The sequence below is a fragment of the Callithrix jacchus genome, chromosome 2 (genome assembly GCF_049354715.1).
Source record: "Callithrix jacchus isolate 240 chromosome 2, calJac240_pri, whole genome shotgun sequence".
Lineage (NCBI taxonomy): Eukaryota > Metazoa > Chordata > Mammalia > Primates > Cebidae > Callithrix > Callithrix jacchus.
Genome location: NC_133503.1, coordinates 41,444,579 through 41,471,953, shown reverse-complemented (window position 1 = coordinate 41,471,953; position 27,375 = coordinate 41,444,579). Strand labels below are relative to the sequence as shown.

Sequence of the window (27,375 nt, the reverse complement as noted above, 5' to 3'; positions counted from 1 at the left end):
CTAAGTAGTAATCCATCATATATATATACACCACAGTTTTTTTAACCACTTATTGATTGATGGGTATTTGGGTTGGTTACACATTTTTGCAATTGTGAGCTGTGCTGAAGATTTTAAAACACATTCTATAACTGAGAATTCCCAAAATCAAACTAAAAAGAAATGCTAATTCTTAAAACAACTCTTCCCAAAGTGAAATATTAATAGTTCCTATACTTACATAAATACTTATTGCTTAATGATACTTACTACAAACATACTCAGCCTCTAGGAGAGTAAGTACCAGGATAGAACAAAACAGAAAAACAATGTTTTCTCCCTGGAGATTACTTGCTATAGAAACCATTCTTCTTATTCTCCTGAATGGTAAGGAATCTATTAACTCAATCCCTGTTTTTCCCAGTATAAATCAAGTATTTTATCTGCAAATTGTGGCGTTTCAAGATTTCTGATTACAAGCTGAAAGCTAAATCAAAATAATTCTTCCAAATAAAACTCAATTAACTCATACAGCAAGCATTTTTCACATTTAATAACGACCTATAATACAGAGGCTAAATACCTGTTGGAATCTAGGGGAGGATTAAAAAAAAGAGCTTTATTGGTATATAATTCATATTCCATAAGTTTACCAATTTTAAGGCTACAATCAGCAATTTCTAGAGTATTTACAAAGCTGTTTATTAATCACTATTATCTAACTCCAGGACATTTTTTTTTGAGACAGAGTTTCATTCTCGTTGCCCAGGTTGGAGTGCAGTGGCACCATCTCAGCTCAACGCCACCTTTATCTCCTGGGTTCAAGCGATTCTCCTGCCTCAGCCTCCTGAGGAGCTGGGATTACAGGCATGTGCCACCATCTAATTTTGTATTTTTAGTAGAGACAAGTTTGCTTCATGTTGGTCAGGCTGGTCTTGAACTCCCGCTCTCAAGTGATCCACCTGCCTTGGCTTCCCAAAGTGCTGGGATTACAGACATGAGCCACTGCACCTGGCCACCATTTCTTCCCTTCTCCCAGTTGTGGGAGAATTCCTTTTCTATGGATTTGTCTATTCTGAACACCTCACATAAATGGGAATCATATACTATATGGTCTTTTATGTCTAGCTCCTTTTACTTTACATAATGTTTTCAAGCCTTAGACATGATGTAGCATCAATATTTCATTTCATTTCTTTTTATGGTTAAATACTCCACGGTCCAGACATATCACATTTTGTTTATTCATTCATTGGCTGATAGATATTTGGGCTGTTTCTACTTTTTGATTGTTATGAATGAATGTTACTATGAACATCTGTGTACAAATTTTTGTGTGAACTGGTTTTTTCATTTCTCTTGAGAATACACCTAGGAGTGGCATCACTGGGTCACAGGATAACTCTATGTTTAACTTTTTGCAACTGTCAAACTGTTTTCTAAGCAGCCTCACTATTTTTCATTGCCACCAGCAATGTATGAGAGTTCCAATTTCTCCTAATCCTTGCCAACATTTGTTATTGTCTTTTTTATTACAGCTGTCCTAGTGGGTGTCAAGAGGTATCTCATTGTGGTTCGGACTTGTATTTCCCTAATGACTAATAATGCTGGGCATCTTTTCATGTGCAGGGAAAGATTTTCATTCCTTTATACAGTAGTCAGAATAGAACCTACTGGAAAGGATTTGTTAGATGGGGAATTACATTTTGTGTTAAAGGAGGTCTCCAAAATGTTTATAACTACGATTCAATTGTCAGGTGAAGTATTTTAGTTCTTCTTTTGAAAGGTGCTTAAGATAATATTTTCATAGAAATGAGAATCAAAGAAGTCTGGGGAGAAAGAATTGCCATTTTCCACAGTGCTATGGGGAGCTCAGACACTGACTCTGAACTTGGATGTTTTAAGAGTAGGCTTGTGAACATGGTCTTATTCTAGGCATTGATGAACTTCTGTCTAGACAAAGGCTATTTCTTTACCCCATGAACATCGATAAAAGTTTTGAAAAATTGGAAAGAACCTAGCATCTGACTGCGATGACCCCAGTGATTAGAAGATACATGCATGTAGGGCCACAGCCCAATTAACGGACATAATCCTCCAGAGGCAAATCAGTTCTTGAACCTTCTTTTGTGGCACTGTAGGAAGTGGATCCTTTTCTAGGTAAGTAATATCTAGTGGAAAAGAATAAAATGGAATCTTCCAAAAAAAAACAGAAAATAACCAAAACTTTACCCACCTACATTAACTAAAATTACTTATTTTGGGAAATGGCAAAGCAAACCCCCCACATTCAATCTCTGAGTAAATGTTCCTCCTTTGGTTTTCGCAACATTACAGATTCTCCAATTTGCTTTAAACCAGCAAACTCCTTTTCTTGGAGTAAGTCTTACACAGATATTACACATAAAGGTTTTACACATGACACGTGTAATGCAGTATTTCTCAGTTTATCTTAGTTGTCTAAGTTCAAATGGATACAATATTTACATGTGCAAAGTTAAACATGAGCTAAAGATAACTTTGTTAGCCTCTTATGTATTAAAATTGCATATTGATGATAATTATTTACAGTTCTATAAACAGACAGCGCTGTGTTAAAAAATGGAATCTCTTTCAAACAACAGTTTCCCCAACAAGGAACTCATGAAATACAGGTTAGCAACCACTGTTCTAAACCTCTGAACTGGAACTAGTGTAAATTATCACATTGCTCACTGCCTGGGCACCCCCAGGCAGTGTGTCTCTTTTCTTTCACACACACATACACACGCAGGCACACACGCAGAGCTTGGTTTCCACTCTTATCAACTTGAGTTTCCTGCTGACATCATGATTAGGTTACTAATACTGTTTTATTATTTATCATGGACCAAGTACCACTAATGTGATAAGGACCACAGTGCACACACAACCAGATCATTAGCCCAGAGGGTATATAATCTAAGTTAATTGAGATCTCCTAGTCTGAAAAGCAAATTCCCGCTAAAAGGTTTAGAACCCTATCACCACCAAGCCACGTTTGCTAATGACAGAAAAAGTCTGAGTGGCCTGCCAGATGGGGGCGGCTGTCCTTAATCCCCTCAAGCAGGTGATTCAGCTCTTTCTCTGAGCCAAGGCTCAGAAAAGGTCAGGGATTTACGTGCAATTTCTATATCCTTATAATCTCCAGAAATAATCTCTCATTAAATATCTACTAAGCTTGCATTAGTCCCTTAATTTGACTTGCGATGAGTTGTTGCAGGACTTGTGGCTCCCAGGCCCAACATTCACTGTCCTGCAGTGGAGGCTCTGGCTGGCTTATTTCCCTCCCTCAGCCTCAGGTTCAGCCCTGCCCAGTGTACACACAGGGCAGCCCAAACAGTTGTTCCATCATGAACATTGGCAGAGCTTGCACCAAATACCCAGGTTGGCCTCCCAGGTTAGAAATATGCCATCCTCTTCACTTTCATTTCAAATTTTGAAGCCTTGTTGCTTTGCCTCCTTTCAGAAAAAGAAACACTCTAGGGTAGCCAAGCCCATTTTCTCAAAGTTCTCTGGAGAATATGTGAATGCAGGAGAGGTGGGTTTACGCTCAGTAACCTTGCAGAATCTCAGGGAAAACCACAGAAGTGGGAAGAGGATGCCTTGGACTATATTGTGAGGAGGGAGGCAGGTTACATCCAGAGAATAGTTGTCTTATTGCAAAGGGATTAAATGAACAACTACATGGTATAATCACACAGTATAAGGTATAATCAAATTATTTTCTTGTCTAAAAGGAGAAGGCTTGAATCGCTTGAACCCAGGAGGCGGAGACTGCAGTGAGCCTAGATCGCACCAATGCACTTCAGTCTGGGCAGACAGAGCAAGACTCTGTCTGAAAAAATGAAATTAAAAACAAAATATAAAAAGAAGAAGCTGGTGGGCCAGGGAAACAGACATGGATTTTAGCATAACCGCCACTGTTAAACATCCATAAGGTCACTGCCAGGCTTTGAAACATCTGGGACCTCACCTGAGATATTTTTCTCTGGCTCTTCCCAGGTATTAAAAAAAATGAGTGTGTAGGTGGTGGGAAAATTATAACAAAGTCACAAGTATCACCCTTGCCACCCCTACTTCTTACCCCTCATATCCAAGTCATCACCAAGTCCCTCAATTGGATCTTCTAATGCCTCTCAATTTTGTCTAAGTTTCTCCACCATCCCCATCATCATCCTGGTCCCTACCTCAGTCATCTGTTGCCAGGATGACTGCATTAACCCCCAGGCTGGTCTTCTTACACTTCTTGCTCCCTCTTGTCTGCCCTCTGCATTGCAGCCCCCATGGTCTTGACAAAATCAGAGCATATCACCCCCTGCAGCACCTCACTGCCCCTTGGAAGAATAATCCCGATCCTTCCATGTTCACAAAGCTCTGTGTGGCCGTGCCCCTGCCTGGCCCTCCAGCTTTTTCAGGGGCCATGGCCCCAGCTCTCAGCAGCTAGCCACACTGGCTGTCATTGGAGAACAACTTCATGCTTTTTTCCCAGCAAAGACTGTGGATTTCACATGGGAGCCCTTTGGCCCAAGTAACTCACATTACTCTCCAGGGTCCCTTCCTCAAGAAACTCACCCAGACCTTCCCACCAGTCATTTTAACCTTCCCACCTCAGTTAAAATGACTGAGGTAGGGACCAGGATGATGATGGGGACGGTGGAGAAACTTAGACAAAATTGAGAGGCATTAGAAGATCCAATTGAGGGACTTGGTGATGACTTGGATATGAGGGGTAAGAAGTAGGGGTGGCAAGGGTGATACTTGTGACTTTGGTTAATGCCCCCATTGTACACTCAAATACAGCACCAGCAACCTTTCCCTCAGGCTATGATGCACCACTGCAAATTTACACTGATATGTGTGATTCTGTGAAAAATGTCTACCAAACTAGAATATGTATTCATGATGGCAACAGTCCAGGTATATTTACTTCACTGGCTACTACAGCTCTATCTTTCACCATCAGCTATAGCGCTGGATAGGAACTGGAAGTATGTGCATGTGTGTGTCATTTTCCATTTTAGATACATGAATAGGCAAATTAGTGAATGAATGAAAGGTAGAGAGAGTTGCCGAGGGGCAGTGTGTTAAAATGACCTTTCAATTTATATAAACCCTATGATAGTAGATGAGTTCTTTAACCTCCTGGTCCTTTCCTTTCTCTTTTTTGTGTGATGATATAAAGGTTAAATAAAGAAATGAATAGGCTAATCTAACCACTTCCTTCCTTCCTGTAATAACACAGGCAGGCCACCTAGCAGTGCAGCCCAAGAATGGGTCCAAGAGAAAGGAAGAACAAAAGTGGCACAAGCCAAGCCATGAAACACGGGAGACAAAATCAAGTTTAGGTTTTACTGAACGCTTTTAGACCTCCTGTGTTTTGTCCATCAAGGCATTATCCTCACTGAGCTGTACATGGTGTGAAGCTAAAGCTGAGAGGAGGGTTTTTCCATATCATACTACTCAGTAATCTAAACAAAGGTCAACAGGGGCCTAAGGCCTGAGGGTCAAGAGAGTCTCTGAAAACACAAGTATTCTCCCCTAAAGCTTCATGCTGCCCATGAGACCTGACTCCTCAGGCTCAAGGGCCCCTCTTCTGAACATCATCGACCTGCAGTTGCTCAGCTCCAACCTTCAGTACTCAGAAAACCAAGAAATTTAGCAAGAAGTGGACAAATTGTCCATTTTGAGTAGAAGGAAACTTTCCATACCATGTGTTGACTGATGGAGACTACATGTGTATATAGTCTATAAAAGCAGCACTCTAGGACATGCCCCAAACTACCCTACACATGCATCCCTGGAATTCTAACCAAACCCTGGGCAGACAAACCCTTATCCGAAGGAGAGGAGCTAATCTACCGAATTAGCCTCAACATGTACTAGAAAGGGTTACTGTTCCTAAAGCTGGTATTCAACAGGTTTTTCCTAGTCTGATTTTTCCCCCATGGAAACTTACTCAATTTTCCTTTGATTAAAAAAAAAAAACAAAACAAAACACAAAACCATACCTTTTTTGTTGGAGAAATGGAATTTGCTGGAAGCGCTGGAGGTTGTGCATACAAAGAAGAGGATTGAGGTTGGGCACCATGGCTCTCACCTGTAATCTCAGCACTTTGGTAGGACGAAGCGAGAAGATCCCAGAGGCCAGGAGTCGGAGACCACCCTGGGCAACACAGTAAGACCCTATCTCTACAAAAAGGTTAAAAAAAATTAGCTGGGCATGGTGGTGTGCACCTGTGCCCTAGCTACTCAAGAAGCTGAGGCAGGATGATGGCTTGAGCCCAAGAGGTTGAGGTTACAATGAGCTATGATCATGCCACTGCACTGCAGCCTGAGCAACAGAGCAAGAACCTGCCTCTTAAAAAAAGAAATGCCAGATATAGGTGATGGGGAGGAAGGCAGCAAACCACATTTCCACGTATATACCTATGCAACAATCTTGCATGTTCTTCACATGTACCCCAAAACCTAAAACACAATAAAATAAAAATAAAGAACTGCGAAGTAAAGGATATTTAACACAGATAGACAGATGGATATAGGAAATTGTTGAGTTGCTGTAAGCAGGCCACTTCAGGGGCATGTTCTCACCACAGATATTCACTCGATTTTCCAATGTGATTTGCTCTTTGGAGTCTGTTCAGCCTCCCTCATTCTGAATTTAATCAGTTTGAGCACCCTTAAAAGCCATTGAGAAAATCACCTACATTGAAATGAACATAAATTTCACCTGAAGAATAAATTCCAATTTGCACATACACACAGAGAAGACCAGAGGGGCAGGGTTGCCAGGGCTCCCTGGGCTATGGCCCCTGGAAAGCTCTCCTCATCGTGGCAGCTCTCAGAAGCTTCAGTGTGGCCCAGGAAAGGCAGCCAACTGGTTCTTAATTATCCAGGTGTGCATTCTCTATTGTGGGGGTTACCCACAGCCAATTTTTAATCCCAGATCAGTACTTCAGGGACCCCATTCACCATCCCACTCCACTGCCTCCTGTACCCTACATCAGACTATTTATTCTCTGCTCCCTGGCTGGTAAGCTCAGGGAATGTGAACTACCTTTAATATTAAGTGAAGTCACACAGACAGAAGTGGTATGCAGTGGAAATGAATGAGCTGTAAAGCCAGACATACCTAGATTAGAACCCTGCCTCTACCACCTCTGGCTGGATATGAGCTTAGTTTTGCCTCTCTGAGCCTCATTTTCCTCACCTGTATAATGGGGACAACCCACCAGGATGGTATGAGGGTCAAATGAAATATAAAGCAATTGGGATTCACTTAATATTCAATAAATGATCATTACCAATATTACCTAGTATTACCAGCATGAGAAAATTACTATATCCTAATATTTGAATGAAACTTTCCAACTGATGAAATACTTTTCATATTGAAGATCATGTTATCTTTACGATACCCCATGGGGTAAATCTTGCCACTCTTCTTACTCATAACTACTGTGTTTTCACACTGATGAGTGTAATCAGGGATACTACATTACAGTTTGTAAAAGAAATTAATAAGCTCTAGTTTATTTGATTTTCCCAATATATCTGCTAAGTTTTTATGATAAGGAAAGCCAGATTCATGTTAAGTGGTAACAACAGCAATGATAAGCATGGCTAACACTGAGCAGAGGCTACTTTGCTCTGAGCGACATGCTGAGGTGCGTCATTTCTTATCATCAGCATCAGCATCAGCCCTATTTTGTACATAGGAAACCTATGCTCAGTCAGGTTAAGGAACTTCTGTAAGATTGTAGCATTCATGAGTGGTGAAACCAAGATTTTATTTAGCTTAGTCTAAATCTAGAGTTCATCCTCTTCTACTCTTTGCTTTCTGCAGAAGACAGTCAGAAAGGAACTGGGGGTTGGGGACCAGGTTTTGTGGATCCTGCCATTTGTATTCCAGTAGTAGCTCTCAACTCTAGTGAATGAGAGTGCACTTGTTGAAATGCAGATCCTGGGCCCACTCCCAGCAATTATGCATCAGTACATGCAAGAACCCCACTTGGTAGTATACACCAAGCAATTAAAACTATTACCACCAAAGACTAACAAAAATGACTGCTGATTTAGTCAATAAATCGGTAAACTGCCAGTACCTATACCACATTCCCTGCTGGACAACAACTATTTGCCAGTGCTATGCATCTTAATATGGAATGCTGGACTGTGCCACTTTGGTATTTGGGATGATTCCAAGAGGTCCACAAACATTTCTCAGTAATACATTTATTTTAATGAACATTAGAAATTACTGATTTATCACACATATGTGTATATATTTAAAAAGTCGGCCAGGTGCAGTGGCTTAAACCCAGAATCCCAGTACATTGGGAGGCCAAGGTGGATAGATCACTTGAGGTCAGGAGTTCGAGACTAGTCTGCTCAACATGGTGAAACCCTGTCTCTACTAAAAAACACAAAAATTAGCTGGGCGTGGTGGCAGGTGCTATAACCCCAGCTACTTGGAAGGCTGAGGCAGGAGAATCGCTTGAACTAGGAAGGTGAAGGTTGCAGTGAGATTGTATCACTGCACTCCGGCTGGAGTGACAGAATGAGACTCCAGCTCAAAAATAAAAAAAAAAGAAAGAAAGAAACTGTGAAGGTATCAGAAATAATACATCGGAGAGCTCAAGTCCTAATGTGTCCCAGAACAGGCACTATGTTGAACCTGGCTGAAAAATGAGGTGGGAGAAGACCATATTTACCTGCAAGATTTTCTGTTTTAGTAAGGTCATCCTTGATCTTTGCTTTCTCTCACACCCTACATTCAATTCACATCCCACATCCAATCCATTAGCCGATCCTGTCACTAATAACTTACAAGCATATCCAGAATTTAACTACTCTTCACTATATCCATTACTAACACATTAATCCAAGCTGCCATCAGCCTTTGCCTGGACTGCTGCAGGCAATCTCCCAACTGCTTCTACTTTTGCCCCTCCTATGGTTTACTTCCCACCAGCAGCCAGAGTCATCTTTTAAAAACATATATCAGGCCACATGCGGTGGCTCATGCCTGTAATCCCAACACTTTGGGAGGCTGAGGCGGGCAGATCACCAGGTCAGGAGCTTGAGGCCAGACTGAAAAACATCATAAAACCATGTCTGTACTAAAAATACAAAAAAATTAGCCAGGATGGTTGCATGCTTCTGTAATCCCAGCTACTCGGGAGGCTAAGGCAGAAGAATTGCTTGAACCTAGGAGGCAAAGGTTGCACTGAACCAAGATCGGACCACTGCATTCCAGCCTAGGCAACAGAGAGAGACTTTGTCTCAAAAAAAAAAAAAAGAAAAAGAAAAAAAAACACCCATATATCAGCTCATGTCATTTACCTGATCACAACTCTCCAGTGACTTCTCCTCATACTAAGAATGCAATCTTATCTCCTGACCAACCCCACGTGGGCTAGCCCCAGCCTACCTGACCACTCTCCCCCAGACCTCCTCCCATCCAGGCACAATTGTCCTTCTTGATATTTAGAACGCAAGTAGCTCACGTCACCTCAGGGCTTCTGCACGTGTTGGTAACTCTGTCAACAACACTCATCTACCCACTCTTGACACGCTTCCCTCCCTTTGTTCAGGTTTCTTCTCAAATGTCACCTCTTTAGAGAGGCCTTCCCTGTTCCAGGTATCTAAAATCGCTGCCCTCTCCCTTATTCTCTATCCCCAGGCTCTTATTTTTTCAGAGTCCTTCTCTACCTGAAATTATACCTTTGTATACTTGCTTTACTGTTTGTTGTCAATTTCTTTTCATCATATATGCTCCATGAGAGCAGAGACAATCTGCCCTGCTCATGACTATATCTCAATAAATATTTCCTGAATGAAAGAATAAATACAATCCATGTTTTCACCAGCTGAAACACCAGGAACTAACGGCTCCAAGTCCCCACATTCCAGGAGCCTCAAATAGTGAGCAAGTGGCTGAACATATTGGGACCTTCTAGAGTTCAGCGCCTCTGTAGTGAGAAGCATAAGACAAACAGGATTGACAGAGATCTCATTCATACCCTGACCTCAAAGCAAGAATATTGCTAGTCAAATTTTCTTCCCTAGCCTACCAGATATAAAGGCATCTATTTATTTTTCATTGTTTTTTGAAAACACACAGAAAAATAAACTGAAAGAGACAGAGAGTAAAGTAAAATATATAGCAGGAACAGAAACAAAAGGCTTTGCCTGAATAGGAATAAACCTACCAGCTCTCAGCCTTAGTCAAGGGAGGCTCTAAAGAGTGTTCTAAGTCTGGCTGGGGGTGGTGGCTCATGCCTATAATCCCAGAGCTTTGGGAGGCGGAGGTGGGTAGATCATGAGGTCAGGAGATCAAGACCATCCTGGCCAACATGGTGAAACCCCCTCTCTACTAAAAATACACAAATTAGCTGGCCATGGTGGCGCATGCCTGTAATCTCAGCTACTCGGAGGCTGAGGCAGGAGAATCACTTGAACCCAGGACACGGAAGTTGCAGTGAGCCAAGATTGCATTACTGCACTCTAGCCTGGTGACAGAGCGAGACTATCTCAAAAAAAAAAAAAAAAGAGTGTTCCAATTCTTGGGAAGAGACAGGCATCCAAGGTGACAGAACGTGGTTCCTGCACAGCGCAGGCTGAGGACTACCAATACATCTGCCTGGGACTGAAGGAGCACTTCCTTGTGGGTTTCTACTTCTGCAATCTCCTAGTCCACCTTAAAATTCCAAATCTGGATAGCAGTGAGAGAGCAAGGCTTAATGCACCCTGCAGTAACACCAGCTTAATCAGGACCATTTGTTTCCTGTATGGGGATCTGGACATACTGAGAATGAATTACACAGTGGCCTCAATTCCCTTCTGCCTTGAGGTGGTTTTACACTGATTTCTCAACTGAAAGAGATCATCACCAGTTTTCTGAAGGTGGAAGTGTTTCAAAGAACTAACTGCCTCTGCCCATCCAGGTCCCTTTCCATCCTCTTACCTCGAAATGCTCTAAGAACAATTTGTTGGTCACAACAAACTCTGAGGCAGTGAAGGGCAGGGAGAGAGAAGGCATTCCGAATCAAAGGCCTGAGATTTGATCCCCGGTGTCTCCACACACTGGCTGTGTAAGCTGGGTATACTTCACCTCTCCAACCCATTCCTTTTATACTTGTAAGACACAGGTGTTGTGAAAATCAAATAAGGCAATGGCTGGAGGACCTTTAAAGAGATTGTACGGTGACATGCTTTTATATAAATGGGCTCTGGTTTTGGATAATGATGACATTATTGGTAATAAGAGCAGAGGGCAACATGTAATAATTGCCGAAAATACCAGGCACCACTGGGCAAAGGATATCCATTGTAATCTCATTTATTCTTCCAAAAAAACCCCAAAGACTTAATTACGAAAACTATTCCCACCTTCAGATAAAGAAACTAAGGCCTGGAGAAATTAATTTCTCAAAATCACACTTAGTAATTCATGGGGCTGGGATTTCAAACCATGTGTGCAATACTCCAGAGTTAACTCTTTGAATCACTACTCTACCCTCTGCTAAACCTTACACGCCGAATGTGAGCTGCAGGCTCTGACATCTCTGATCAGTGCAGGGAGTGACCACAAGTTTGTCCTCAGAATGAAGTCTCAGTTTTCACATCTGTAAATGAGGTCAATAACTGTATCTAGCTCATAGGATTCTTAGGAGGGTCAAATGACATAATGTATGTCAAGCAGTGAGCATGTTGCCCAGTACACAGTATGTACTCAATAAACATTAACCACATTAACCAGAAGCCTGTACTCGGTGACAGCGGGGGAAGTCTTTTAGTCTCTGTCTCTACAACCCCTTGCACTGGACTTTAGGGGTTAAAGATGTAGCCAGGGACCTGCTCACTGTCACTTGGCTGAGGCCCAAACTGGGATGCCAACGGATGGCTCACACCTGCTCAGGCTGCAGCCTGCTGCCAGTACAGAGCCTACGTCATTGAGGGAAAGGGGAATATTAGGCCATGGCAAAGGCTGCATCTGCCAGTCTGAAGCTAGCTGAGAGAGAGGGTGGATTTGTTCAATGTCTTTTAGGACAAGCGGAAAGGCTTCTGATTATCCAGGCAAGTTCAAGGAATATTACCAGCAGTCATAACTTTGGGGGCCAGGGTCTCATCAAACAAAATAGCTGGGAACCCAAATAATAAAATCTCTGCAAAAACAAGTTGTTCCTGCCCCTTCTTACTCTCTCCATCCCCCTGCCCTCCGAGCCAGGGCTATTCTAGAGCTGGGGTGTTACAGCTCAACTAAATATAATTCAAGCTCAATGCACCACAGCAGCTGTGTTGCGCAGGCAACGCATAACGAAACGTGAGGTGTAGAAAGTCAGCATCTAGGGAGAGCCAGAATTATACCACCTTGTCTGACTATGGCTCAGATCAAAGTGGTGGCCACGGAAACTGCATGAACAGGAGGGAGGAGAAAGGGGAAAGAAAAAGGATGTGGGGAGTGAGGGTTGGAAGGAACACAGGTGAGGGAGGAGAGTGTCTGTCCTTTATCAGTTCAAACCTGGCAGGCCTGGATAGAAAGCTGGAGGGGATGCTGCACTCAGCTGATTGCCTCGTGGGCCAGTGCACAGGAGGCCAGGCCACTGTGCCCATTAATGCCTTCCACCCTTCTCAGGTTTAAAAGGGGAAATGTTCTATTTATAAGCTGCCGACCAGTAGAGACCTGGCAGCCTCTGGATGGCTCTGATCCCAAAAGGATCCTGGTTACCAGTGGCTGCCTCCTCCTGCTTCTCAACTGTGGGTGTTCTAACAGCAAAAGGCCAAAGGTGACTAGAAGCACAAGAAAAAAAAAATCTTCTTTTCTGCCCTCTGGTGCTTTCATGAGGCTGTGGGTTTTTGGTAATGGCTAAAGTCTTTAGAACCTTTTAAAAATAGTGGCCCAGGCGATCCCATCAAGGCTTTCCCTACAGTTTTCAAGCATAAATCTCCTTTTCTGTTTTATAGATCAAGGGAAGCTAAGGCACAGAGATGAAGGAAATGTACAATCAGAGGCACAACAATGGGAAGCAGAGCAATGCTAATGACGTCCCTCTCCATCTCCTCTCCTGGTCCTCAATCTTGTCCTCATAAAACAAGGCAAACCGGAATAAAATACCATCAGGGAATCGCTCTGAATGACGGCCTAAAGAAGGAGGAGTGGATGTACAGACACAACATATAAACCATTATGCTGTGTTGCCAAATCCCTGTGGGAGAGTGGTGGGCCATGCTAAGGGTCTGACGCTGGGGAAGCCAGTCAGTGAAATGCGTGACCCTTGTGTACTCAGCACTGTGCACAGGTGTTTGAGGACCTGAGCGCTCTAATGAGGTGGTGGACTAAGAAGGAATATGGGATGGCCCCGCAGCCACAAAGAAGTAGAGGGGTTAGATGTTGGAGTCTGATGATGAAATTCCTTCCGCCCACCCTGGGTGGACCACATATGACAGGATGGCAGAACAGATCAAAGATTTCAAGCATATGAAGTGTCGCAGGGGAAAAAATGACACTGGTGATCAGGCAGCCTTGGGTTTGAGTATGAACTTCACCATTTCTCAGCTGTGCTCCCTTGACCTCTTTAAGCCTGTGAGCTCCTTTACAAACTCAGTTGTTGTGAACAGCATTTGTGCAAATGGCAACCCATCATGTGACACTTTCATGCTCCCTGTCAAAACCTCATGCCATCCTATTTAGACTAACAATAAAAACTTAACCTTGTTTTAAGCCAAGTGTTAATAAACTACAGTCCCTGGGCCAAATTCACCATTGCCTGTTTTATAAACAAAGTTTTACTGGAAAACACCACACCTGCTCATTTCCATATCATCTATGACTGCTTTCACACTACCATAGTAGAGTTGAATAGTCCTATAAAAATAAAAATATTTACTATCTGGTCCTTTACTGAGAAAGTGGGCCCCTGAGCTAAGCAATAACATTTATAAAATCAGAGGATTGGTGAGTAAAGTGGTTCATGCCTGTAATCCCAACACTTTGGGAGGCCAAGGTGGGCGGACCACCTGACGTCAGGAGTTTGAGACCAGCCTGGCCAACATGGTAAAATCCCAACTCTACTAAAAATAAAAAAATTAACCAGGCTCAGTAGTGGACGCCTGTAATCCCAGCTACTAGTGAGTATGAGGCAGGAGAATAGCTTGAACCCAGGAGGCGGAGGTTGCAGTAAGCCAAGATCACGCGACTGCACTCCAGCCTGGGCAACAGAGTAAGACACTGTCTCAAAAAAAAAAAAAAAAAAAAAAAAATCAAAAAATAAATAAATAAATAAAATCAGGGAATTTAAGAGTACTTATGTTCCCTACAATACACATTAAAATAAATATAGAAATCTAAATGGTAATTTAAAATATACTATCTCAAATGACCCAGTGTACCACCAGTGGTGTGCATACCCCACTTTGAGAAATACAATAACGAGGATTAAATAAATGAACACTCATAAAGCACCAAGACTGAGAAACAGTAGCAGGTTGTCTTCCTCCATTTGAGAGCGGTGCTACCAATCCAGCCGGCTTTTCCTTTCTAGTGGGCTTTTCCTTTCGTTGAGGGAGCAACTGGCCTCACCAGATAACAAGAGTGATAACCAAGAGTAATTAGGCATTTACTAACTAACGTGCCAGACATTAATGTGCTGAACTATTATTCTCACAATGAATTTATGAAGTAGGGGTATTATTATCCCCATTTTATGGAAGAGGAAATGGAAGCGCAGAGAGGCCCAGCACCTATCCAAGGTTCTACACCCAGGATGCTATTCTACACCAGCCACAGTGTACTCCTTCATGCAAACCCTCTCTCTAATCCACACGGCAAAATCTACCCAAAGAGAATGATCTGAGATATGTACAGAGATATGTTCAGTATTATTCAAATACAAAGGATTCTTATAAAAGCACTAGATTAGGCTGGGCATGGTGGCTCATGCCTGATATACAAGGCCAATTACTGATGAAATTAATAACTTTCGAAGCTATTATGAATAACACAGTCCAGGGTTATCCATAATGCCAAAAACCTGGAAAGAACATTAGTCTAACAATAGTAAATGGCTCAACAAATTAACATATAGTCCTGCTACAGAATATTAAACAACCATGACAGATGATACTTCTAAACATTGTCATGACATCAGAAAATGCCTGTAATTTTTTAAAGCAGAATACAACCTGCATATTCAACATGTCAGTTAAATTAAAATTCATACTGACATTGACAAAACACATACAGGATACCATTTTAAAAAGGCAAGAAGGAAATAACTCTGGAAATAATATGACCCAATGATTTCTGACTGAATTTTTAAAAACCATTTTGTGGTATCTCTCTAATATTCTATAATGAGTTCATATTACTTCTGTAATAAGAGAAAATATATATTTTTAAACATGATTAGATGTGAGGTTCAGAGATTCAATGTCCAGACCCTACAAATGACTAGCTCCTGACTCCAGCTCTGCACAGGGCATTCCCTCTTCAGTCACTGCTCTTCTCCCCATCTCCTAGTATGAATGACAAATTGGCAAACTGCAGTGGTTCCTCAGCATTATTCAAATATCAAGGATTCTTATAAAAGCACTAGATTGGGCTGGGCATGGTGGCTCATGCCTGTAAATCCCAGCACTTTAGGAGGCTGAGGTGGGCAGATCATGAGGTCAGGAGTTCGAGACCAGCTTGAACAACATGGTGAAACTCCATATGTCCTAAAAAATGCAAAAATTAGTTGGGCATGGTGGCATGCTCCTGTAGTCCTAGCTACTCAGGAGGTCGAGGCAGGAGAATCGTTTGACCCTGGCAGGTGGAGGGTGCAGTGAGTCAAGATTGTATCACTACACTCCAGCCTGGGCAACAGAGCAAGACTTCATCTAAAAGTAAATAAATAAAATAAAATCACTAGATTAAAAACAAACCGGAGAAACAGAAAGGATTAATACTTGGACGCAAAGAGGAAGTGTTATATTTTCTTCTGAGGAGGAGGAGAGAAGGGAGGAAGTTTCCATTTTTTAAGTGTTTTCTAACCAAGATGGAATGCCACTCTGAGCTCACTCTCAAATCCATGAGCTCTGGGCATGTCGTCAGAAGCCAGGGCACTTCTGTAGACGGTATGAATATGGCACACGCCCACATGATGTAACTGGGCTGTCTATTGTTCCCCAGTGGTCTGAACCTTCATAGCAGATCGCATGAGCTTTAAAGGTAGAGACAGAAAAGTGTTTTAGTTATGAGTGTCCTTACCTCTCAATACTCACATATCTCAGTGCCACCTGTCCTTAAGAACTCCCAGAAGGCTGGGCATGGTGACTGATGCCTATAATCCCAGCACTTTGGGAAGTCAAGATGGAAGGATCGTGTGAGACCAGGAGTCCAAGAACTCCTAGAAGTATTCACTGAATGAAGAGCTACAGGAAGCCTGGATACCTGCAGTTTCACCCAGCACAAGATCCAAGTGGGAGTAACAGGAAAATGTTGAACAAGAGTGAGAAGTAGAATGAACTATACAATGCCATTTTGAAAAGCCAGATGATCAGTGTTGAGCCAGGTCCTGACATGCATGAGAAGGCATGCCTGCAGCAACTTCAGTATATTCCTTTCAAAATAACCCGATTAACCTATGGAATTGGAGTTAATACCCACACGGAGGAAAGTGGCACTATAAAGTCAGGATTCAGAGACTGAACCCTCTCTGCCTCAATCTATCAGACTTCAGCCTTCAAGCAGCTGGAGAAGTAGTGGGAGGGCAGCATTCCTGTAAACAAGCTAATCTTTATACAGTTAAGTAGGCAGTGACATTTGTTATTTAACACGTCAAACTTGGAAAAGACCAACTCACACTATGAGAGCCTGCCCTTCTCTTCCTCTCTTGTACTGGACTGGTGTGTTCTCTCTGACAAGTTCTCGGCTTTCTAACCTTCCCTCAGGTGGGACAGCCGGACAATAGCAGCCTGGACTGAGAACAGGCCTCTCGTCCTGCTTCCAACCTGGACTCATTACAAAGAAAAATGAACCAATTCTCATAGTCTTTGGGGAGTAAATCTTATATCTCACTAAAGACTGTCCCTACCTTGCAGCCAAAGGTAGGGGACAGCAAAAAGACATGTAGACTTAGGAGATATGGCAAACGGGACTGCAGAGAGTGAGATGGGAGAAACAGTTCTTGCCCAGGGTAGTCTTGTTCTTTGTAATAATGAAAGGGGCAAATCAATGACTGTCAGATGACTAGGTGACTGACACTGGCAGTAATCATTTCCTCAAAAAAAAAAAAGCTTAAAAAGAAACAAAATCATACTTTCTTCTCTATTACCTATTCTCCTTTTCCTCCTTCCCTTCTCTACTAGGTAGGAGTTTGACCAATTAGAGAATCTGGTGTCACTGATATAGATTCCTGACATTCTAGAAGCAAATGCAGAAAGGGTCCCCATTGGTAGCAGGGCTGGCAAAAATAAAAGACTGGTTTTTAAATTTAGTATTTAGGGACTAATATGACAAGGAGCACATAAGATCTCTAGGCAGAAAAATAAAATTCTAATAAAAAACACTGGTGGTCTGAATAAATGGAAAGATATGCAAAGCCCTCGGAAGACATGACTTAATATTACAAAGGTGTCAACTTTCTCCAAATGATATAATGATTCAATGCAATCCCCAAGAAAAACTTCCCTCAAAGGGAAACTTCTTTTTTTTTTTTTATTTGAGACAGTCTTGCTCTGTCACCCAGGCTAGAGTTCAGTGGTGCAATCTCAGCTCACTGCAACCTCCACCTCCTTGGTTCAAGCGATTCTTCTGCCTCGGCCTCCAGAGTAGCTGGGATCACAGGTGCCTGTCACCATGCCTGGCTAATTTTTATATTTTTAGTAGAGATGAGGTTTCACCATGTTGGCCAGGTTGGTCTCCAACTCCTGACCTCGTAATCCACCCACCTTGGCCTCCCAAAGTGCTGGGATTACAGGTGTGAGCCACTGCACTGGGCTGGAAACTTCTTAAACTTATTCTAGAATTTATACATAAGGATAAAGACTCATAAATACCCAAGTCAAACCTTAAAAGGGAAAATAAATAGAGGAGACTTAACTAATTAGATATTAAGAGTTGCCTCAATGTTATTGCATTAAAAACAGAGGGAGAGGTATTGGGACAAAAAGAGCTAAAAAAAATTGAATAAAGGGCTCAGTGATAAAACTGAAATATGCAAACCTACTATGCAAGAACATCAGCACCACAAATCAATTAAGAAAAGAATAGACAGCTGTTGGTAGAAAAACAAACTCTTCCCATGATAAAAATAAGAATGGATCCTTGTGAAACATCTCATATAGTGGTAGAAATAAGCTGGATTAGAAACTTAAATGTGAAAGACACACTCATAAAACCAATAAAAGAAAATGTAGGTTCACATCTTTGTGACATGGGTTAGAAAGGCCTTCTCCAAAATACAACTTGAAAATCATAAACCAGAAGGCAAAAAAGAGATGATTTGAATATTTTTAAAAGCCTTTAAAGGCTTTGTAGTCAAAGAAGGATACCACATATTAATAGACAGATGACAAGATGAGAACATATATTTAAATTGTCTAAATCTAACAAGGGATTAGTAACTAGAATCAGAAGGAACTTTTTACATATCAAAAAGAAAAGATGGTAACTGAAATAGAAAAATGGGCAAAGGACATGAATAGGCAATTAACAGAAGAGGAAACCCAGTAAACTAACAGGCATATATATGAATAGATGTTCAAATTCATTAATTACCAGAGAAATGCAAATTAAAACAACAATGACCTATTATTTTACACCTATCAGACTGGCAAAAAAATTAGCTGAATACTCGGGAAAGTTGGCAGGAATGGAGAAATTTGCATGTAGGGTTGGTAGGACTGTGGATTGACCACTCTGGAGTATAATATGAGAGAGCACTTAAACTATGCATAGCCTTTGGCCAGCAATGCTTTGGGTTGGTGTGTCCCAGAGGAATTCTCACACAGGAAGATATGTACAAAGATGTCCACTGTGGTGGTGTTAGTGGTGATGAGGTGTTAGAGGTATAAGGAGATGGAGTACATCTTCTCTACAAAAACAGATACAAAGTGCTGTATACCACAAATTATGCAGCAATCGAAAGCCACAGTGCAGAAGGACACAGTGGAATATGAATGGTTCCTAACACAATGATGAGGGCACAAAGTAAGAAATAAAACAAGACTCAGAACAATTTATTAACTTAAGAATGCAGAGGATGAAAGATACACATTTTAGAAAAAAGAACTAAAAGGGAATGGATGAATAAAATGAAACAAAAGGAATGAATGAATCAAGAAACCTGTGCTGATAAAATGTGCATGAACAAGGGAGTGTGATGATTCAACTATCTAAACCTGAGATCCAAACAGAGCATAGCGAAGAGGAGAGGAAAAGGCTCTGAAAAGAAATGTACATGTATTTATCAGCTGCCATCCTCTCCCTGGCAACTGGGTCATTTGGAAAATACCAGCAGCTGACAGACATTACTTATGGCCCTGTCTTATACTCCGCAGGCACCATATGCCCTGAGAGAAACTTCAAGATGAAAGCAACAAATTCAGAAGTTCCTTTTTGCTATCTGCTTCTTCAAAACATTCTGGCTCTGTGATAAAATGTTTGCATTGAAATTCCCATCAAAACATTTCCTAGAAAGGAAAATGCTGGACATTTGGAATTTGGATACTAGACATTTGGAATCTGGTTAAGAAGAGCAGTGCCTCACTCTTAAATTCATATCAGATTGGCTTCAAGATTGTGTCATAAATAGAAGGAGTGCGGCAGAACAATCAAGACCCAGAGCATTAGCGCCACCTGTGGCAGGTGAGCCCTATGGGTTTGGATTAAATTGCAAACTACTGCAATCAAGAGATATAGTACAACCACCACCCCAGCAGGGAGGGGAAGCTAAGAACATGTACCATGTGGGAAAGAACTCAAAAAAGGGTGAAGAAACACTAAACACTGGTTTGCCAGCTTGGAAATCAAGGAATACCCTAAAAAAAAATTCCTATTTAAATGACTCCTGAAAATGTGGCCAATATTTTTAACCCATCTTTTTATCTCCTGTGTGCTAGAGTAAAGGGTAATGACTGAAGAATCATTTAGACACCCAAGACAAGCAACTCTCTTTGCTCTGTGAATAATGGGATGCAAAAAGTCACAACTGCTTGTATTTTCCAAAATAAAACTGTTTGTATTATTCTTTTCTTGAGGGAGGTCAAATAATGCATGTTATTATGTATGTTGTTCTAGAGCCTACTTTTTTAAATTTAAATTATCAACATACTATCAACACAATTTCTGCAAATATATCCAGCCCTCTCTGGCTCTTTCTAAAGGCTGTGTATTACTCCATAATTTATTTATCCAACTCCCTATTTAGTATTTAGATTGTTACCCATTCTTTGCTATTATTACCAATGCCCCAACAAACTTATTTGTTGTACAAACCATCTTTGCATGCCAATGATTTCTTTAGGACAAGCTGTTGGGAGGTTAAAGGGTGGTGACTTTTTCAAGGCTTCCAAAGCGTATTCTCAAAATGCCTTACAGAAATGTCAGAACCAGTTGTCTTTCAACTCTATCGGGATTTATCTCAAGTACAGCGATGCAGGTTCATAAGGTCACAAGTTATAAGTGAACTTCTGACCGGTGTTGGGGAGGTCTCCATTCACATGTCTCTCCTCCCCCACCACTTTTCGGTCCTTTATCATGGAGGCACTGTGTCCCAGGTGGGGCCAGGTGTGAGTATCTGTCAGTGTAGCCTGCTTGCCATCCATCCCCTCTGCTCCTGATGGCTTCCCTGATTTCCCTCTGGGAAACTACTCTGCCACCATTTTTTTGGGAGCAGTCTTGAAACTCTCAATCAAAGTGTACAGTTTTCCCCTGGGTGGACCCAAGTTAGACTAACTTGGTGCCTGGGAATCTCAATCTTCAGAAAGGTGAGGCAAGGACTACAAATGGTTCAGAGTTTTATCATTTTGCAGGTGTTATCCAGAAGACCCTTTCTTACCGGGTTCCTGGGTCTCCAGAACTCTTCTATTCTCAAGCCAGGTTTTTCAGCTCCTCTGGCCTATGAGCCTTACATATTCCCACAGTATTGTAACTGTTGTTATTGCCTCAGTCAGAGTTGACTTCAGGTACTCTAAAAAAAAAATCCTACCTAATGGTGGTAGGGTGGGGTGGAATTACTTCCTTGTTTCCTTGAATATTTACTTAAAAATTTTCCCCTGTTCAGTTTTTTTGGGGGATGGGGAGGGAACCTTTTTTCCTCTTATAAAGGCCTCTCAATCTACCAACAGGAGGCATTCCAAATTACTTAATATTTTATACAAAACTCCTGGGCAAAAATTGTATTTTGAAGAGAAAGAAAGGGGGAAAAATCTCTGTCCTATAATGGCTTTCACAAAAAAAATCATCCTTTCGTCCACATGGAGAGGCACTGTTCTCCTGATTTTCCTAAACGTAACTGGAATTCACAGTAGGGCTACCTTTACATTTTTTCTCAAGTGGATTTTACAAAGCAAATCTGAGGCAAGGTACAAGATTTCCTTTGTACTCCTGCAGCAACCTGGAAGGATTTTGTTTTTTCTCCTATGCACCAAGGAGATAATCAGCCCAAACACTCTACCAGTAGCAGGTTCATTTTAATCCCATCGCCTTTACAAGGTTATGTACCCTTGGAAATCATGATTAACCAGAGTGCTTAGAGGCAGCAGCAGGGTAAATGGACTATAGTCTACAGAGGCTGCCCAGGGACACCTCCATCACGGAGGAATATTACCATAGAATTCATCTCCATTCTTTCCTCCCTCAAGAATTCACAAAGAAAACAGTTACTAAGAAATCACCTAACATAGTTATTGCCTCTCCAGTCCTTGGAGCGAGAGACAATGCGGGAGGCAAGAACAACTCTGACTTTCTCACAAAGGCTCTTGAGGAATTGAGTATTACTGTATTAAGTAACTTTTAAGTGGTGACGAGCTATAGTCTTAAGAAGACCTACAATTAAAGAAAATAATGTACACGAGAATGCTTTGTAAACTGTGATGTGTTATTTAAATGCAAGGTGTCACTACAGCCTTGCCAACCAGGCTCACTTACAGGAGTCACTGATGGAAAGTCAGGGTAGAGGCATGTCCCACTCCACTTGGGAACTGGGGCCAACCCAACATGCCCACAGCACCGCCTGGTGGTTCACACCTGCAGTAGCGACTTCTCAAACCCCACTCCCAACCCTGGTAGTAGGTTACCCAAGCATCATACTTACTCCCTTCACTCTGGCTGTCTTTGTTCGAGTTGTAGACCTGAAAAACAAAAATAAAGATTCACTTGTGTGTATTTCATACCACCTTATAGGTTCACTGCAGAAAACCATTATATTCCTCATTTTCCCTAGTTTGCACCATAAAGTGGGAGGTAATTTCTGGCTCCCAAATATAAACCCAATCAATAATTATCTACTTCTCAGTATTCACATTAGCTGTTCATAAGTGTGTGTGCATCAGAATCATCTGTGCCACTTTATTGTGTAAAAAAAAATCATATTTCCTCTTTTTAAGAAAGCAAGTAAATGTATATGTGTATATAAATAGAAAGGAGAAAAAAATTTAAAATTAGTTACAAATCATTAAGCATGAACTGCGCACCAGGCAATGTGCTAAGCAACTCACATTACTAATCTGAAATAACCAACATGACAATTCTGTTGAACAGGAGCTGTTATTATCACTGCTTCACAGATGGAGGAGATGAGGCCTAGAGAGGTTAACTAATATCTCACAGCTAGTTAGTGGCAGTCAGGACCTTTACATCAAAAACTGTTGACTGTTAATACTGGGGAGAGGGAACTGTTACTTCTTACTCTACATACTTCTAGAAATTTGAATGTCATCAGAAAAATATCTATTTAACCGCTGAACCCCTTAAACAATCTATGTAAATCATAAAAAGGGAAAGTACCCCAATAAAAAAAAAAAGAAAATACCCCAATATAAAAGAGACAATGGCATATTACAAGGGTCAGCAAGTTTTTCCTGTAAAGGGTCAAATGTTAACATTTTAGGCTTTTTGGGCCAACAGGCAAAATCAATGATATTATGTAGGTACTTCCATAAGACAGAAAGTAAATTTTCAAAAAAATTTTGACAACGTTTAAAACCTAATGATAATACTTGAGTAGAAGTTTTAAAATACAAGCCTACTAATCAGAAGAATGGATTTTTAAAGAGCAGTTGAGCTTAACTGGTGCTCAAAGTTAGTATTCCTTCTAAAGCCGATTGCAGATATTTGTAAATACGATGCTTGGCTCATGAGCTCTAAAAAAGAAGGTGGTGGGCCAGATTTGGTCTGTAGGTCACAGTTTGCCCATCCCTGATATGCTGTCATGATTAAATAAGATGAAACCTCTACTTTAGAAAAGAAAAAATCATAGAACCCAAACCCTTCTTTTGTTATTAAGGTTCTGTAGGTATAGAAAGGTGTAAGGTAACCTAATCATAATTTGTATGTGTGTGTACATACATGTATCCCTCCAGTGATTCTAATGGCTACTCTCAGTTGAGAACCACTTATTTAACTCCTAAAGGAATCGAGGCAAGCATCTCTGAAAAGAATTATTAAATCCAGAAAAGTATTTTTCACTTAAGAACTATGACTCAGAATGGCTGGGTCAAGAGGCCCCACTTAGCCCTTTAGCTGTGTTGTGTCATTGGGTCTCAGCCTCTCTGGGCATCTATTTCCTCATCTATACATTGAAGGAAGGAAGGAGTTGCCCAAGCAGGTCTTTGAATTATCAAGTTCTAAATGCAACAAATCACTCTATTTTATTATTAATTTTCTAAAGAAAACTAAAGCTACAAGGCCACTTACTAAATGTCAGAAAGATGAGGTTTTCTACACTTAAGGAGGATTGTCTAATGAATGAAAGACATCAATGCATACACCTAAAAATTCTAGAGACGAGGAGTCAAAAGATTTTGATCTTGGCCTGGGCTTCCCCGCTGATAACTTCATCTTGCTGAACTTTAATTTCTTCATCTACAAAACGTGGGCAATGATAGGTTTTTCTGACTGACTCAGCCAGAGTGGCTGTGAATATCAAATGAGACTGTGCAAAAGAAATATACTAAAACAGCACAACACAATGCAGGTGCTTTGGACTCCACTACTGAGAAAAGAAATGCTTAACATTCATGGAATTTGAGGGGAAGGCAAAAGTCACCACCAAGGCTAGATGAAGGCTGACATAGAGGTTGTCTAATTTCTACATAAAAGAGGAGCCACAGTGGCCCATTCTCCCTCAGCAGCATCTCTATCATCTACATAAATGAATGTGAACTAGATCATGGTTTCCAAATTGAGCCCCACAGCACCTGCACAAACAAGGACTGCCAACGGGGCTGGAGAGAAGCTAAGACCCCAGCTGACCAAATGTCCCCTCCACTGGCTTTTAGGCATTTTACTCATGTGGCTACTGAACAAGAAGATAGTGGCTTTGAAAAGTTTGAAGACCTCCGAAATAGTAATGTTGCTTGCAATTCACTTACTTATTCATGCATTTTACAAACACATACTGTGTGCCTATAATGGTCGGGCAACGTTCCAGGTGCCGGGAATACAGATGAACTAGACATCCATAATCTCTGCTCTCGTAAAACTTTCCAGTTAGGGAAGAAAACAGAAATAAGCAGATGTACAAATATGATTACTCCAAATATTGATAAGTACATTAGAGGAAGTTAAGAAAGGGGGAGTATTGCGGACTTCAAGTGAGGAAATGCTTCTCGGAAGAGGTGACCTTTGCATGAGGCCTGAATGATAAGGGGAACCTCCTTGGGAAGACAGGAGAACCTGTGCCAACAGAAAGTACAGGTCCTCAGAAGGTGAAAAGGCATTGCCTTTGAAGGAAGAAGGCCAGTGTGGTTGGCAATCAGTGCAATGCAGAGAGGGGTGGAAGATGATGATAGGGCAGAGGGGCAGTGATCCCATCCTGCAGAGCCTGTGACCTGTGAGTGAAATGAGTCACTGTGTAACAGCTAGGACCAGCGATCCAGTGACTAGCATTCACTAACCTTGGAAAGTTGGACAAGAAAAGTTCAGGTAGGAAGACCACACTTTGGCAAGTATTTTTCTCAACCATCCTTGATCACTGCATTTCTCCCAGTAAATTCAAACTTCTATCCAAGAGAAACTTGCTTCTATTTATAGCTGGCAAAATCCAGAAAAAAATAGTAAAATGCAAGACTTCCAGGCCTCCTTAATTAGGAGATGAATTTGTGCCAAATTATTTCAAGGTTTCCTGGGTCTCGGAAGACCCCTTCCTGGAATACCCAAGCATTCCCTGAATTCCCTGAATTGGAGAAGCGTGATCAATGAGCCAAAGGCACCAGAAACATGTACCTGCCTGCTCCTCTGAGGCCAGGCCATTAATCTCTGTCTGGTTTGGGTTAATGAGAAAAGAGAATGAGTTTTGAAATGAAGCTAACAAATCCTGCTTACCACGACTTTGTAAGCTTGTCCTGCTTACCAGGACAAGAAAGGCCCAGGGTTGGGGAGCAACCAGTTGGTGGCTCAGTCTCAGCACTAAGCAGGGATGGTTTTGTGGACCTAGCACTTACCAAGTGCCACACATGACAACATCTAATCCTTGTAACCACCATATGGATGAGGTCTAGTATCATTCACATTTTAAAGCTATGGAACCCGAGACTCAGGGTGGTTACACAGTTTGTCTAAGGACACAGAACTGGTCAGTGGTGGACTATTCCATCTTGCCTCTAAAAGGATATTCCAATCCCCTTTTAACTTTCTAGGCAGTGCAAATATATACTACTACCAAGTCACTCCAGTGGTTGGTATTATGGTTCATAAACACTTTCTATATTGACAGAAGCAAAGAGCAACCAATCCACCCTTTAGAAATGGTTGATCTGCTCTGGGCTATCCTTCTTCTACAGATCTCACAGTTGGCCACTAGCATCAGACTGAGGTTCAGGGGCAAGAGCAATGTCCTGAAAGGTCACTTTGGCCACAGCTTTGTCTTATGATTAGCAATCTCAAATTTGTATGCTTTCAGGTAAGCCTCTCAAGAGCATCTACTTAAACAGAATAGAATGCAACTCTCCAGGAGCAACTCAAGGGGACAAGGGGCACTAAATAATGCCTGATTTATGGCTCCTAAGAAGACTGAAACAGTTAATGTACCTTCAACAACCCAGCTTAAGCTGAACTCTATCTGTCCTGCTTCGCTAGAGTACTCTAAAACCTTGAAACGTTATCCCCTTTGGGTTTACATACTTTGATGTTGGTATAGTCTAGTTTCTACTGACCATTATACACGAAGATTTGTTGACTATCCATGCCAATGAGTATCTGTTTCCAAGTCTATTCTTCTAGAGAAATACATGTGTTTATCTTATCACGGTCACTAAAGAATAATTACAACAGATAGAATTTAATAATGATGATGATGACAAAAGCCTTACTGTGTGCCAGACACCATGCCAAGCATTCTATGTGCATTGTCCTATTCAGTTCTCATACCAGCCTAATTATTCCTATCATAGAGATGAGAAAACTGAGGCATTAGAGAAGTTAGGTCACATGCCCAAGGTCAGACATCTGAAAATGGGCTGAGTCCAGACAGGAACTCCCACAGTCTGTCTCCAGAGCTCAAGCACTTAACCACTAACCACATGATAAATAAGCCATTGTGATGATGATGATGATGATGATGATGATGATGATGGTTATGGTGGTGGTGGTGAGATGGTGTGGGCAGTTGGGCAGGTGAATCACCAGAAGAAAGAACTTGCCCTAAGTCAGACAGAAAATGAAACTGGGAACAGTCTTCTGATTCTAGCCTGGAGCATTCACCACCCATGCAACCAGCTGGCATCTAGTGTAGAAGTAACACCTCATTTTCTTTCTGAACCACAGGGTTCGATCCTGACAATAAATACCAGGGGAGGAGAGTAGCTCTTTGATACAAATCACAGGGCACTGCAATTCTGAGTCCTTACCCAGAAGCTACAATGAAAGTACAATTTAATAAATCAAAGAAGGGTGAGGAAAGCCTTCATATGCTTCCTCTGCACCAAGATGTGATTTTGCAATAAATTCTGTTCACTGCTGAGCCAATTCAGTTTACATGTCCCTACAGAATCAACAGAAAATACACAGAGTCATTTGGATTCCCAGAATTCTTCTATGAGTGCCTTTATTACCATTATCCAAGCTGTACTGAGAAAGCAGAGAAGTTTTTTTTCCTAAACTTAGAAATTAAAGACATAAGTAAAGTAAAAATTTGACATAACAATCTAACTTTTCCCTTTCACACAAAG

The 27,375-nt window shown here is 41.4% G+C and overlaps 1 protein-coding gene across 28 annotated transcripts in view; it reads right to left on the bottom strand.

The window, feature by feature from the left end:
* ARHGAP26 (Rho GTPase activating protein 26) overlaps positions 1–27,375 on the bottom strand; it is a 914,282-nt gene that overhangs the window by 205,938 nt on the left and 680,969 nt on the right. For all 28 annotated transcript variants that reach the window (XR_013531307.1, XR_013531313.1, XM_078362030.1 and 25 more), the window contains one exon: positions 22,302–22,338. Coding sequence is in view for 26 of the 28 variants with exons in the window: in XM_078362030.1 (XP_078218156.1) it covers positions 22,302–22,338 (37 nt within the window). In the remaining 2 variants the exon portion in view is untranslated. The remainder of the gene's footprint in view (positions 1–22,301; positions 22,339–27,375) is intronic.